Below are 12470 nucleotides of genomic sequence, written 5' to 3' on the forward strand. Positions count from 1 at the left end.
ATTAGCGCGTCAATCCTGCGCGCATCCACACCCAAGTCCTCCTGGTCCCTCTCTGCCTCCTCCTCCTCCCTCCCTAGCAATCAAATTGATGAACTCCACGGAATCAGCATCATATGCAGGATCAAAATACACGAAATCTACCATATCAACCAGATCCACGTAAGCGGTGCCCTGCTTCCCAAATCCAATTAGTTGTTGGTCAAAGAATGATTTCCACTAGCCATGTCCTGGAAATCCCTGCTTTGCCCGCGGTATGATCCTGAAGAAGGATGCACAATTTTGGTCCCACCATCCTCGCAATTGAAGCAACGACCTTCCATCAAAATCAAAGCACAACAAAGAAAACGTCACCAACCAGAGACAGAAATTGCATCCATGCTAATACTTGAGTGGGAAACAGAAATGAAATCAATTGTGCTCATGAGGTTATGAGAGCATACCAGCATCTGCTGATGACTCTGATACGAGGCACGGAAATGGTGCGGTCTTCATGTCTTCAGAGTCATTGCTACACTCGACGAACAAAAGTATCGGAGGTGCATCAGCATGATGTGAGCCTCTCCGTGTCACCCAGACATTGATATGTGAGAATGGGCACCCGTGGTAGTTAAACAAGAGACCAGATTTGTCATCCTCGGGAGTCGGGTATTTTAGTGTTGACCCCACAGATAGCATGGATCTCGTAATCGTCTCCCTGCAATTGGTTGAAGAAGTACCAGACCAAAAATGAAACGTTACTGCTAGTACAATACTACTAGAACGTCCTGTAGCAAGGAAATAAGAGGAAGCGAACTTGCCTGCATCCGTGCATGCTCTAGTAACGCAGCTTCAACCCTTTCGCGGATCAATCTCTGATGAGCCTGAAATTCCTTTCGGATGGCCGCAACAATCTGGGAGGCACGAGGGGTGAGCTCCTTAACCTGCCTCGCAGGCTTGTCAGGTGGATTATTTCGTGACAGAGCCCTAGAGATGGTCTGGACATCATCAGGGGTGAGGGCACGCTTATACTCAGCAGCGGCTCTAAGGCTGGCACTACTGCCGGCAGCAACACCGCTGCAAAATGTGCTAGTGCAGCAGGGTTGGGGTGATATGCCGCCACCGCGGCAGCTCGGTAGGCAACAAACTCAGTGATGGAGGACTCCCTCAATAATCCAGGAGCTGACGAGATACATTTGTCAAGGATGCAGGCATTGTGCAGCAGGAGGTTCCACAGATTGCCGGGCGTACTGAGCTCATCATCAGGCTCAGGGCCGAGGGCGCGCAGGAAGGCGACAAGGCCATGGAGGGAGCAGGACTCGGCAATGGCGAGGCTCTCATTGCGGATCATGTCCACCTCCAACTCCAGCGATGTCGGGAATGCCGCGTCATACCAGATGGTGTTGACGAGTATGTTGCCGACAGGTTCGAACGGCCCGTAGCAGTGGCCAGCCTTGAGGAGAGCCCGGTGAAGGCGGGAGCGCAAGAGAGTCTTGGGGATCCGGGAGATTGCCTCGAGGTAGAACCCGTGGATCTTATCCATGAGCACCTTCTTCGTGGATTGCTCAAAGCAAGACTGAAGCTCAACAGGTGGAGGCACATTGGTGAAGGCGCGCGTCCTTGCTGCGGCGAGGCGCATGAGTTCCTGGTGGGGTTCTGCTGCCGGCGGCTGCAAGCCTTCCTCGGACATCCGGGAGATGCGCTCGGCGGTGACATCGGAGATGGGGCGTAGCGGCGCCAGGAGAGAGCACATCTGTCGTCGACGCGAAGCCAGCGAGACGGAGGCGGGCATGAACGCGTCGGGCCGCGGATGCATCGCGGAGCGGGCGGCGCAAGCGAGCGCCACCTTGGTGATCGGATGGTCGAGGGCGAAGCCGCGGGTGGCGCGGTCCTCCTCGACGAGGTGCACGGCGACGAGGAGATCAGCCCGGGACCGGCGCAGGTAGTAGAGGGCCTCCCAGGCGGTGAGGTAGCGGAAGTAGCTGGTGAGGAGGCGACGAGCCCGTCGAGGCATCGTCCCGCGACGCTGCTGGCCTTCGCGATCCTGCCCGGCGGCGCCTCTTCGCAGCGACCGTTGCCGATGATGCCGGGCTGATGCTGCGATGTCTTCCGCCGCTTCCTCCCGCGCCCTTGCTCCTCCTCCTTGTAGGAGACGGTGTTGGCGATGATGTTGCAGACGGGGTCGAGGAAGCCGATGCAGACGCCGGCCTTGGCGACGCGCGGGATCAGCGAGGGCGGCAGCCGCTTCAGCGCCCGCTTATAGTGCTGCCGGATGTGGGCGATCACCTGCGACTTCTCGCTGGCCACAACCTCGGCAAGGTAGCGCCGTTTCGTCCGGCTGGCTAGCGGCCGCGGGGCGCCGCGGCGGCGGATCCGTGAGGCGGGAGGCATGTCGTGTCCTGTCCTGGGGCCGTCGGCGATTGATGGGGACGGCCGCCGGACGGTGCGGGGGGGATGTTGGATGCGGATGGCCGGATGGGATTCCGTGAGCGGGCTAGCATCACCTTAGCAAGTGCGCTGGGCTAGAGCATCCCACTTCACATGACACGGCCCAACAAATAGCTACGGCGCCGAGGCGGCAGCACAACAAAGCTAGCCGCCCACGGGCCGACAAGTGACGACGCGCGCGTGGGTTTCCAGTTCCACGGCCCACCACGGCGGCTGAACTAGTGAGGTCGTTCTCGTTCGACTGTTCGAGTCCGATCAGGCGACCACCGGCGGTCAAGTCAGGGCAGGACAGCTAGCGCTGGGCTGGCCGCGTCAAGAAGGACAAAGGGGGTGTTCGGCTCCAGTGGGTAAAGTTTAGTCCTGTTACATAAGGTATCTGGATACTAATTAGAAATATTAAATATAGTTTAATTATAAAACTAATTACATGGATGGAGTCTAATTCGTGAGATGAATCTATTAAGTCTAATTAGCCCACGATTTGATAATGTGGTGCTTCAGTAACTATTTGCTAATGATGGATTAATTAGGCTTAATAGATTCGTCTCACAAATTAGCCTAGGGGTTCTGCAATTAGTTTTATAATTAGTTCATATTTAGTCCTCCTAATTAGCATCCGAACATCCGATGTAACAGAGCTAAACTTTAGCCCCTGGTATCCAAACACCCTCAAAGTCACAGGCTCGCAGCTGCAGTAGCGTATTGGTTGAATGGATCCCACAGACCCACAGTGTTTCAACGGTTTAGACGGCTACCGCCAGCTAGTGCTGGTCATATCACATAGAGATAGCAACACATATAATTTATACGATGGGTTGTCTGTTAGGTTATGTGCGAACCAATTAATTCTTGTATAGGCTCATAAGTCAAGATGATCAAATATAAACTTATTTTTGTATGTTATTTTGTGGTCTGTTTGAGAGAATGCAAGGTAAATCCAAATAAGTACAAGATAAATCAAAATAAGTACAGACAGTAGAATTTGTATCAATAGATACACACGTTGCTCCAACAAACAAACTCTCTGATGCTTCAGAAATTTAAAGAATCGGTTCAGAAATAAGGTATGCAGGGTTGCGGTTCAGAAATAGGGTACTGGCAAATGAATCGTCCTCCTATCCTCGGCATTGCTTCCAAGCTTTCATGCGCTGCAAATTAAAAAATAAGGAACTTGCTTAGATTGACCAGCAGTCATGACTCGTGAAGCATGTATCTTACATGTTTCCCTTCGAAGCTTTACAAAATGAAAGTATTACACAAATGTGAAAGCTTTCGTGTAACATCAGCACACAGATGAAGTATTGCCTAAATCTGAAGTAATTTGCAATGTTAGCACAAGTCCATCCCTTGAAACTAAACCACCGCAAACTCCAAAATGCAACAAATAACCGGTTCAGTCCAGCCAATTTGGAAGATAAGGGGGTGTTTGTTTCTTTAGTCCCTCCTAAAGTTCCTGTCACATCGAATGTTTAGAAACTAATTAGGAGTATTAAATATAGACTAATTATTAAATCAATTGCACAGATGAAGTCTAATTCGCGAGACGAATCTATTAAGCCTAATTAGTCCATGATTTGACAATGTGATGCTACAGTAGACATATGATAATCATAGATTAATTAGGCTTAATAGATTCGTCTCGCGAATTAGCCTTCATCTGTGTAATTAGTTTTATAATTAACTCATGTTTAGTCCTCCCAATTAGTCTCTGAAAATTTGATGTGACATGGACTAGATTTTAGATCAAGAATCAAACACTCCCTTGCTGCTCCCATCTGAACTTAGAATTGTTAGCTAAAATATATAACTGAAAAATTCAGAAGTTGCAAGAAGCTACATTGCTCAAAATTCAGAACTGCTAACTAAAAGTTATATGCACTCAAGTTCAGAACTGTATAAACACCTTGCCATTGCAATCAAGTAGCACTAGAGAGAACAAGAAGCACAATGATGGACTCCCATGAGTCATGAACAAGAAGCGTAACCATACATGTTTAACAGCTTCTACACCTCATCTCAGATATCAATAATAAACATGCGCAGCTGCTCATCTCATCTCAATCTCAATGCTAACAGGAGCTCATCTCAAAATCTAAAACCAGTAAAAAAGCAAAACACTACACAAAACAAACGTATATCAATTTTGAAACTTTCACATTCTACCTACAGGACAAAACAGAGTTACAGAGTACTGCACGCAATCCCCCTTGCTTTTCTATGCCGGTGTGCATATTGCGGAGCTTCAGGTAATCAATTTGCATGTGCAATTTTTCTGTTTCTGCAACATGATTAATTGAAATTGAACTTACAAGGCTGCGGGATCTGATGATGGGGTGGAGAAATTTAGCTTGCAGTGGCCTCCGTGACCCACCATGGCACCACCGTGGAAGGGGTCGGCAACTCGACATCACCGATGCAGACGGCGGTTGAGGAAATCATGCTGCGGCGGCCGCGGAGGAAGGATGGCGTAGCCAGAGAAGGGCAAGGTGGCGGTTACTGTAGGCGCCGGTGAAGCCGTGAAGGACAACGTGACGTCAAAAGGGGTAGTGCCGTGGCGAGATCCATTCCGGAAGGCAGCCACGGACGACATCGTGCGTGCCCTTCTCCTCCGGCACCGGCAGCTGCATCCTTCCGCTCCTGCGTGCGGACATAAATTTGCCGCCACTGAGTCGCCTCACCGGATTGAGAGAAGACGGCTTCAGTGGGGGACGACGCGTACAACGGATTCGAGGCCGGCGATAAAACTTGGGAGCACGAGCTGGAGACGACGACACAGTTCTCTCACTCCATTAAATCGAGTCCACGTAGGCAAAACGAGCAGACGTGGCACTATATAGACGATACATTGATTACCGTTGTACGTGCCCTTACAGCGTCGCTCGCTCCAGACTCCAGTACGTACGTCTTGACTGCACCCGGAACTAAATGCAATCTGGTCCCTGAAATCCACACGAGTAGAGTAATGCAATGCACGCAGGCAGGGCAGCACCAGCTGTTGGGATCTCTGATCATCTGCTCTGCCATCGCTTGCTGGAAACTGCAGCGGTAGTGAATGCGAGCCATGTCATGTGCCCCGGCAAGGCAACCCAACCCCGCGGGCACGACGAAAGGGAATGAGCGAGTCCCGAGTCTCCACTTGAATGCTTGATTGCCTACGCGCTTTCTTTACAAACAAGCTGTAAATACTGACCGACACGTGGGCCACTACCTTGGATGGATTTCAGAGATCCAGCTAGCCACCTGCTAGTTTTTCCCAAGCTGCATGAAGCCTTATCAGGTTAGCATACATGCAGATGAGATGATCGATGAACAGCAGCCGTAAACGCCGTCTCAGTTCGGTGTCAGCTTCACCATGTAATTCTTCTTATTTGCTTGACTTAGCTCAGAAGATTTCCTGTCTTCACCTGATGGATAAAACATTCTGCCTTTACTCTTTGTCACTCCTTTTTAACTTGGATGCGTTCTGCAAATGAAAGAAAGGGCGTTGCTGTGCGGCGCACTTGTGCGTTCCACTAATAGCCTTCCCATTTCTTGCTTCTGCAGAGCTGCGTCAGCAGCTTTAGGCCAGTCTTAATAGGGATGTTTTATGGAACTTTCATGAGTATTAAATTTTATACCGCATTAGAACAGGATCATTATAAGAAAAGAGGAGGAGGAGTTCCATTAGATGAGAGGAGAGTTTCGTCCAGATGAAACCCATCTGGCTCGGTTACCCATTACCCAATGCAATAAAACTTCCTATTAAAACTGATCTTAGTTACATGTTACGTCTCGTAAAGCAGTAGTTCACCCAAAAGTAAGCCGCAAGCAGACGTTTAATTCCCCTCACAGAAAACGAGGCACTCAGTATATTTTCCAGCACTCATCATTTCAAACCGGCCGCCTTTTCGTTTCACAGCTTACCTTTCGGATTTGAATTTCGTCTCTGTTTGCTCTCCAAACCTGACCAGTTTACTTTACCAACCAGCTTCTAGACTCCAGCCAGAGAACAAGTTCAGCCGTCACTGGCTTTTTCCCCCCTCACCGTTTGAAAAACATAACGGTACGGCACCTGCCGTCCCAATCCTACTCATAAAATACACCAACAATTGGCTATTTCATCAGCCATTGACACACAGAAAAAGAAAGATGCCAAGTGTCAACGTCAGGTTCCTTCTGGACCCCCGGTACCTCATTCCAGGATCAAGCCATCGTGTCACTCATAATAGCACCAGATTAAGCAGATCAGACATTCATCAGACTGATTGGGAGACGACGCAAGTACTGGCCCCATGCAGCAGCATCACGTATCAGCCATGCTCATCCTCTCATAGTCTCATGGCTTACACAAGCACATAAGTACAGACCAGTGCTTGAATAGCTTGATGCATATCATGGAGGGGACAATGCAGGACGCTGCAGTGACGGCTACGGATTTGATATTGTCCAACTTTGATCAGTCCAGCATCTGTCCTTTAATCCGAGGTTATCATGGTGATCATCAGTTGATCTTGATTCTTGAGAGTGAAACTGAATCCCCACTGACGCTGGGGGTGGTAGTAATAACATGCTAATGAGCACTACTAGCATACTAGATGCGGACGGTTAAATTAGATTAAAGCACAGGATTGAAGGATCTGTACTATGATATTGGTGGTTGCGGGGGCTCATGCATATGCTGCCAATTGCTCCCCATTAGTTCTTGCGTTACTCCATTTCCGGTACAAAAGTTCAGTACCACTGGATGAGCCATAACGCAGTTTTAAGATGGCACTGGGAAATCTTCAGACATGTACTGAAGATACCCATCATACCGACGAATGAAAAGTCGCCTAATCCCTATGTGCAAATGCAAAGGAGGGGATCGGACGGTAGCAGACAAGATGTCCTGGTTCCTCTTTATTTCTCAGTTGACAAGAGGCTGCAAAACTGTCACTTGGACTGTCGAATTTTTTTTATCAGTTCAATGAACAATGATACAGGGAGCCAATTCAAGCCCAAAGCTTTTAGCTGTCACGAAATTTCACTTTGTTTGTTCTGGGAAGGGAGAAGCTGACATGAGAAAGCAAAAGGGAACCATGGAAAGTTTGGAGAGGTGAGAAAGCGGCCGCGCTGGCCATCGGCAATGCAAATCCTCCTCCTTGCTTACCCTTCCTTCTTTGCTGAGCCTGTGCCTACTGCTGGCCGCTGTCTTTTGACCGCGCTTGAAATAAAGCTGGACACGAAGCGTGGCTCGCCTCACCACACCTGCTTCAAATCAAAAACCGAAACGACCTGCTTTTAGACCTGAGGATTTTGAGTCTTTCTTAGTCCCTGCAAAGAGGACATCATTCTCCTCTCATCCTGCCTGCATGATTGAATGAAGAATCTAATCTAGTGGTGTGGTTTCGAATATTCCACATTTTATGGAGGGGTAAAACGGGTGTGATTTTGCTCTTGGTGCCATCCACATGACATGACTCGTACGTAGGTACATGGGCCACAAGAACAACCATCATAACACCTCACTGAGACACTGCTGACTCCGAATTTTTTATGCACAAATGTAAGAAATGAGCAGAAGGAATCAAGAGACAGAAGAACACATGCAGAGAAACTTATTTGAGCAAAATACACAATTCATTGATGGAGAAAGAGAAGTGGACAGGAGAATATATTTTGGACAAGGAGCGAGTGGCGATGAAAAATGAAAGGAAAAAAAAACGAACACAAAAACATGAACACCCTTAATTAACACTCTTTATCCTCTCTAATTAGGCACTACTGCTAATTAACAGCAAGCACTCCATCGAATAGAAGTTAACATGCAGCGGCTAATTCTTGTCTAGGAGTAAGTAAGCTTCTTCTCTCGGTTGACACGCCAACCTAGCGAAGCAAAGAATGCTTCTACCTCGATCCTGCCCTGCCTCTGCGTCTGCCCCGCGGGCGCACTACCAGAAGCAGACGGACGCGGCCGCCGTCCGGGCCTTGCCGGCGCCGGAGAGGCGGCCGTAGCGGAAGTTGCTGGAGCGGCGTGTCCGGCGGCGCGTGGCCCAGCCGAAGCAGAGGCGGAGGCGCGCGCGGAGGCGGCGGAGCCCCGTGGCCGCGGCGCGGCGCAGGCGCCTGAGCCCCGCCCAGACCACGCGCCTGGCGCGCGCGCGCGGCGAGCGCGGGACGTCGGCGTCGCGGGAGAAGTGGTAGCTCCGGAGGAAGAGCTGCCGCCGCTCCACCTGCCGCTCCCAACGCGCCATGTACTCCAGGTACGGCCACGGCGCCACGCCCGCCGCCCTCCCCGCCGGCACCGACGCCACGCGCACGGACATGGCTGGCCGCAGCACTGGAACGCCGGCTCTTCCTCGGCTGCTGCTCTCCCCGCCGCCTGGCTCGGCTCTGCCTCGGCGCAAGAACTTGAAGAAACGAAGGGCGCGCCGCAAGAAGATGCTACGGTGGCGCGGGAAGGAGGAGAGCAGGAGCTTGCGATGCGATGTGCGGAGCAGGGGACGTGCAGGAGGAGAATTAATAGAGGGTGGCGCGGCGGCGAGGAGACGAGGCGTTTTGGCTGCGCTCGCTGGTCGGAGAGAGGGAGGGGGAAGAGAAGGCAAGGGGAGATGGTTGGAGTGGGAGGGGAGGGTGGGCGGCTTTATGGTTCCTTGGACGTTTTGCTTGCAAATGGGTCTTTTTCGGTAGTTTTTTAACAAGGGGTGAAGGCGGTTTTCAGATGAATTGAAAATCGAATTTTGCATGAACAATCATGCGGTTTTTGATTGATCAGAAAGCGACGCTCGCTCTTTTGTTTCTCATGGTTTGTGTTTTCTACATTTGGTAAATCTTGTCATATGCTCACAGGAATAGAAGAGAAAATTCATCTTGTGTTCGCAGGAATTATTGTTACTCGGATAAAAAGAAATAATTGTGGATGTACTTTTATGGCAAAAAATATTTTGAAAATTAGGATAATAAATTATGTAATTTAGTCATTTTCAATTAGCAACGTGAGTTACCTGCGGTATGTTTTAAAAAAACATGAGTAGTTTGTCCTAATCGCCACGTATATTTTAAATGAAAAGATATTGAGATTTGATCAAGTTTCTGGTCAAGAAGAATGGTGTGTTTTTGCGCAGGATTTATCGTAGTAGATTATAAGCCGAGATGTAAGCCTAGCACAAAAGAAGTGTGAAGAGAGGTGCGTGAAACTCGTTGGCAAGACATGGAGTAACACCACGCGGAAGTACCACGTCCGGGTGGGTCCACCAACCACGACTGACAGTATGGGTATGACTTTTCTAGCCCTGCAGTATTTTCCTTTGATCCTTGGGTGCGTGTAAACCGTACGGAGGCTGAAAGAACCGTTGGATGGGACAGGGTTTGACCCCCTCTCTCAGTCTGTCAGCTCCCACATGATGACATGAACAATGTCCTGCCTCCTGCCTCACCATCCCCCACTGTCCTCTTGCGGATTCTCCCAAATCTGACAGCCTGAGGCTCTGACAGTCTCAAAATGACCTTTTTTTACTACACGGAAAGTTAAGTGCATAATGACTCTCAAATGAGTCCGTTTGGACGATGTCCAAAGATAGATTTTTTTTCAAGGAAGTAAGCACCAGCTTGCTTAGCTTATTCATATTCTATGGTTGTCAAACACATGGCGTCGGCTTTGTAGCATACACTATATAAAAATAAAAAAAATACAGGATTTTTCCTATGGTTAGACTAGAGCCCGCTTGGAATGTAGCAGGGGCATTCTTTTTGTCCGTATGATGTTTCTGTGTTTTAAAGGGTTGGAATTATTTTACGCGAAATCGCATGGTTTCTTATGTATATTTTTGGGAGTATATTCGAGTCATCATATTTGTTGCTGCTACTGCTGTTTATACATTCCTAGTCGTATGCAGCAGGGGTATGAAGACAGAGAGGGACCAAATGGAACCTGGCTTTGACAGATCGGACGACGGGGGTGCCTGCTCTTGGTTGTGATTTGTGAAGGTTCTGGCGGGGTACGGGGTGGCGAGAGGTGCACGAGCGGACGGCCTCGCTCGCTGCCCTGCGTTAACCGAGCTAGGATGGGATCCCGATCTCATCTCTCCCGTGGCTGCGCACGCGCCAACGAGATGATGGCGTCCATGCCTTGCCCTGTGCCAGCTTGGTCCCGGGGTTAAACTATTCACCGCGGGCTCCCTGCGTTTGCGTCCGATTCAGAGCACGCACGACCCACGACGTGGCCAAGTAATGAGGCTTTCTTTGACTGCAAGCGGCCGCAGTAATTGAGCTGATCGATCGCTTGTGTGGATGGCTATCGTGCATGGAAATGTGCGGTGCATGGCGATGGCGTCCTGTCTCAGCAGCAGCCATTATCAGCAGCAGCCGTATAGAATTTGTTGTGGATATGCGGAATGATTAGCCTATGATGGGCTGATGGGGAGTCAAATGACTTGGCGGCTGCTCTTGCTAGCTGAATGAACATTACGTTGCTGATTGTTGTACTAATCTTATAGCCACACTCCAGCACATGGAACCTGCACATTCCAGGGAACCTGATGAATAATCAGAACAAAGCTTTGTCAATGTGGGGTATCAGAATCAAACGTACGTGCGCTACTGCCAGTAACCGATCGATTTCGCGTACGACCCAGCCTGATTACTCTAATCTCAATCAGCAAAGAGTAGTTAATTAAAACTACTGCCACTGGTTGTCTGGTTACTGCTAGTATTCTAGACGGATGGGTGGCTGCGTGCGTGTGTGTGAGTAACGTCAAGTACGTGTTCCCCAGAAATTCGATCCCACATAATGTCTTGCACACAACGGCAGCTTAGCTTAGCTGCTGCAGGTCCAGGTCAACGCTACACGCCCGTGCTAATTCCCTAACACGGCTAAGTCTCACTGGAGTGTGGCAGCGGGTAACCGCTGATACTGGAGTTCTAAGCTTTCCTCTCACTCTTTGCCTACCTGTACTGTACCACGCAGACGTGTGTTGGAGACTTGGAGTCTGAAAGAATAAGCCCATTATATTATCTTCGATGATAGGAGTACATGCATCCACATCACAGTAACACACAGTTGATAGATTCGTCACGTTTCTGGAAAAAATTGCCGTGGCTTTGACATCGAGGATCGTCATGACGGACTGTCGCATCGGATGGGATTTCAATTCCAATCATGTTTGTTTGCGTCTTGTTCAAGAACAGAAGAGTGACATGCAACCGGTCAAATTCTGACACGCAATTTTCCGCGGACGGCCTCGCACACAGTCGCACGGAGCATGGGTGATGGCCGGCCGCGCGAACCGTCCGTGACGAGGAGATGCTCTGCGCAGTGCGCACGGCCGGGGGAGTGGTTGCCGGCCGGTAGGCGGGTGCATGGACCCTTCCTTCTCTGCACAGACGCGCACGGCGCACGGATTCGGGTGACGACGAGCGAGAAGGAAAGGCTCAGGTTACCCGCATGTTTGCCATGGCACTGCCCCGTACGATGCCAAATCGATGATGAGTCGTTTTGTATACCAGGCCGCACGCTGAACGTCGATCTTGACCGGACGGAATAGCAGTCCCAGGTCTCTTGCTGCCTGACGGATCGGGGGAGTTGGGTATCGCTCGCCACCCACCCCCATCGACCAAACCCTTTTCTGCTGCCAAGGAACCGCGCGCGACCCCGTCAAACACAGGCGGCCAATCCATCGTCGCGTCGCGCATCACCCTGCGGGTAAGCAACGCATCGCCCGTACGGGTGCCAAGCAGCACCAAACCGTTCAAGGATTAATTCAACGCATGCGTGAATCGGGTCTGGTTGCAGTTCTTCTGCCCCAACGGCCAACCATCAACTACCTTGTTGAATTGTATCGGACCATGGCTCAACTCGATCAAATCCTTCCTCTCTTCTTCCTCCAATCAAATCTACGTACTCTTCTGGCCTTGATCCTAATTATTCTCTCCTTTCCCCACTGCGTGCTGCTAACACAACACGCCTTATCCTCTTCTTTACATTGGTTTTCCATTGCATTAGAAACTAGCTTTCAAAATCCTTCATTTTTTTTTACACAATCACAGTAGTGAAACGCCACAACATTGTCCGGACAGAATAAAGCTTACTTTTG

The 12470-nt window shown here is 49.9% G+C and overlaps 1 protein-coding gene, 1 long non-coding RNA gene and 1 other non-coding gene across 3 annotated transcripts; all 3 read right to left on the minus strand.

Moving 5' to 3' along the window:
- Positions 1 to 806: 806 nt before the first annotated feature.
- On the minus strand, positions 807 to 2367 carry LOC117838990 (uncharacterized). The gene has a single exon (XR_011897244.1). It is a non-coding gene; the product is annotated as an uncharacterized protein (transcript).
- A 932-nt stretch (positions 2368 to 3299) lies between these two features.
- Positions 3300 to 5515, minus strand: LOC117837185 (uncharacterized). The gene is made up of 2 exons (XR_004636262.2): positions 4734 to 5515; positions 3300 to 3572 (listed from the first exon to the last, which is right to left on the minus strand). It is a non-coding gene; the product is annotated as an uncharacterized lncRNA (long non-coding RNA).
- A 2459-nt stretch (positions 5516 to 7974) lies between these two features.
- LOC117836645 (uncharacterized) lies at positions 7975 to 9009 on the minus strand. The gene has a single exon (XM_034716110.2). The coding sequence runs from the start codon at positions 8703 to 8705 to the stop codon at positions 8334 to 8336; it is 372 nt and encodes a 123-aa protein (XP_034572001.1). The 5' UTR covers positions 8706 to 9009; the 3' UTR covers positions 7975 to 8333.
- Positions 9010 to 12470: the final 3461 nt, after the last annotated feature.

Source organism: Setaria viridis, chromosome 9, assembly GCF_005286985.2.
Source record: "Setaria viridis chromosome 9, Setaria_viridis_v4.0, whole genome shotgun sequence".
Taxonomy (NCBI): Eukaryota; Viridiplantae; Streptophyta; class Magnoliopsida; order Poales; family Poaceae; genus Setaria; species Setaria viridis.

Coding starts and splice junctions, on each gene's coding strand:
- LOC117836645 (XM_034716110.2), bottom strand. CDS start 8,705: ATGTCCGTGCGCGTGGCGTCGGTGCCGGCGGGGAGGGCGGCGGGCGTG.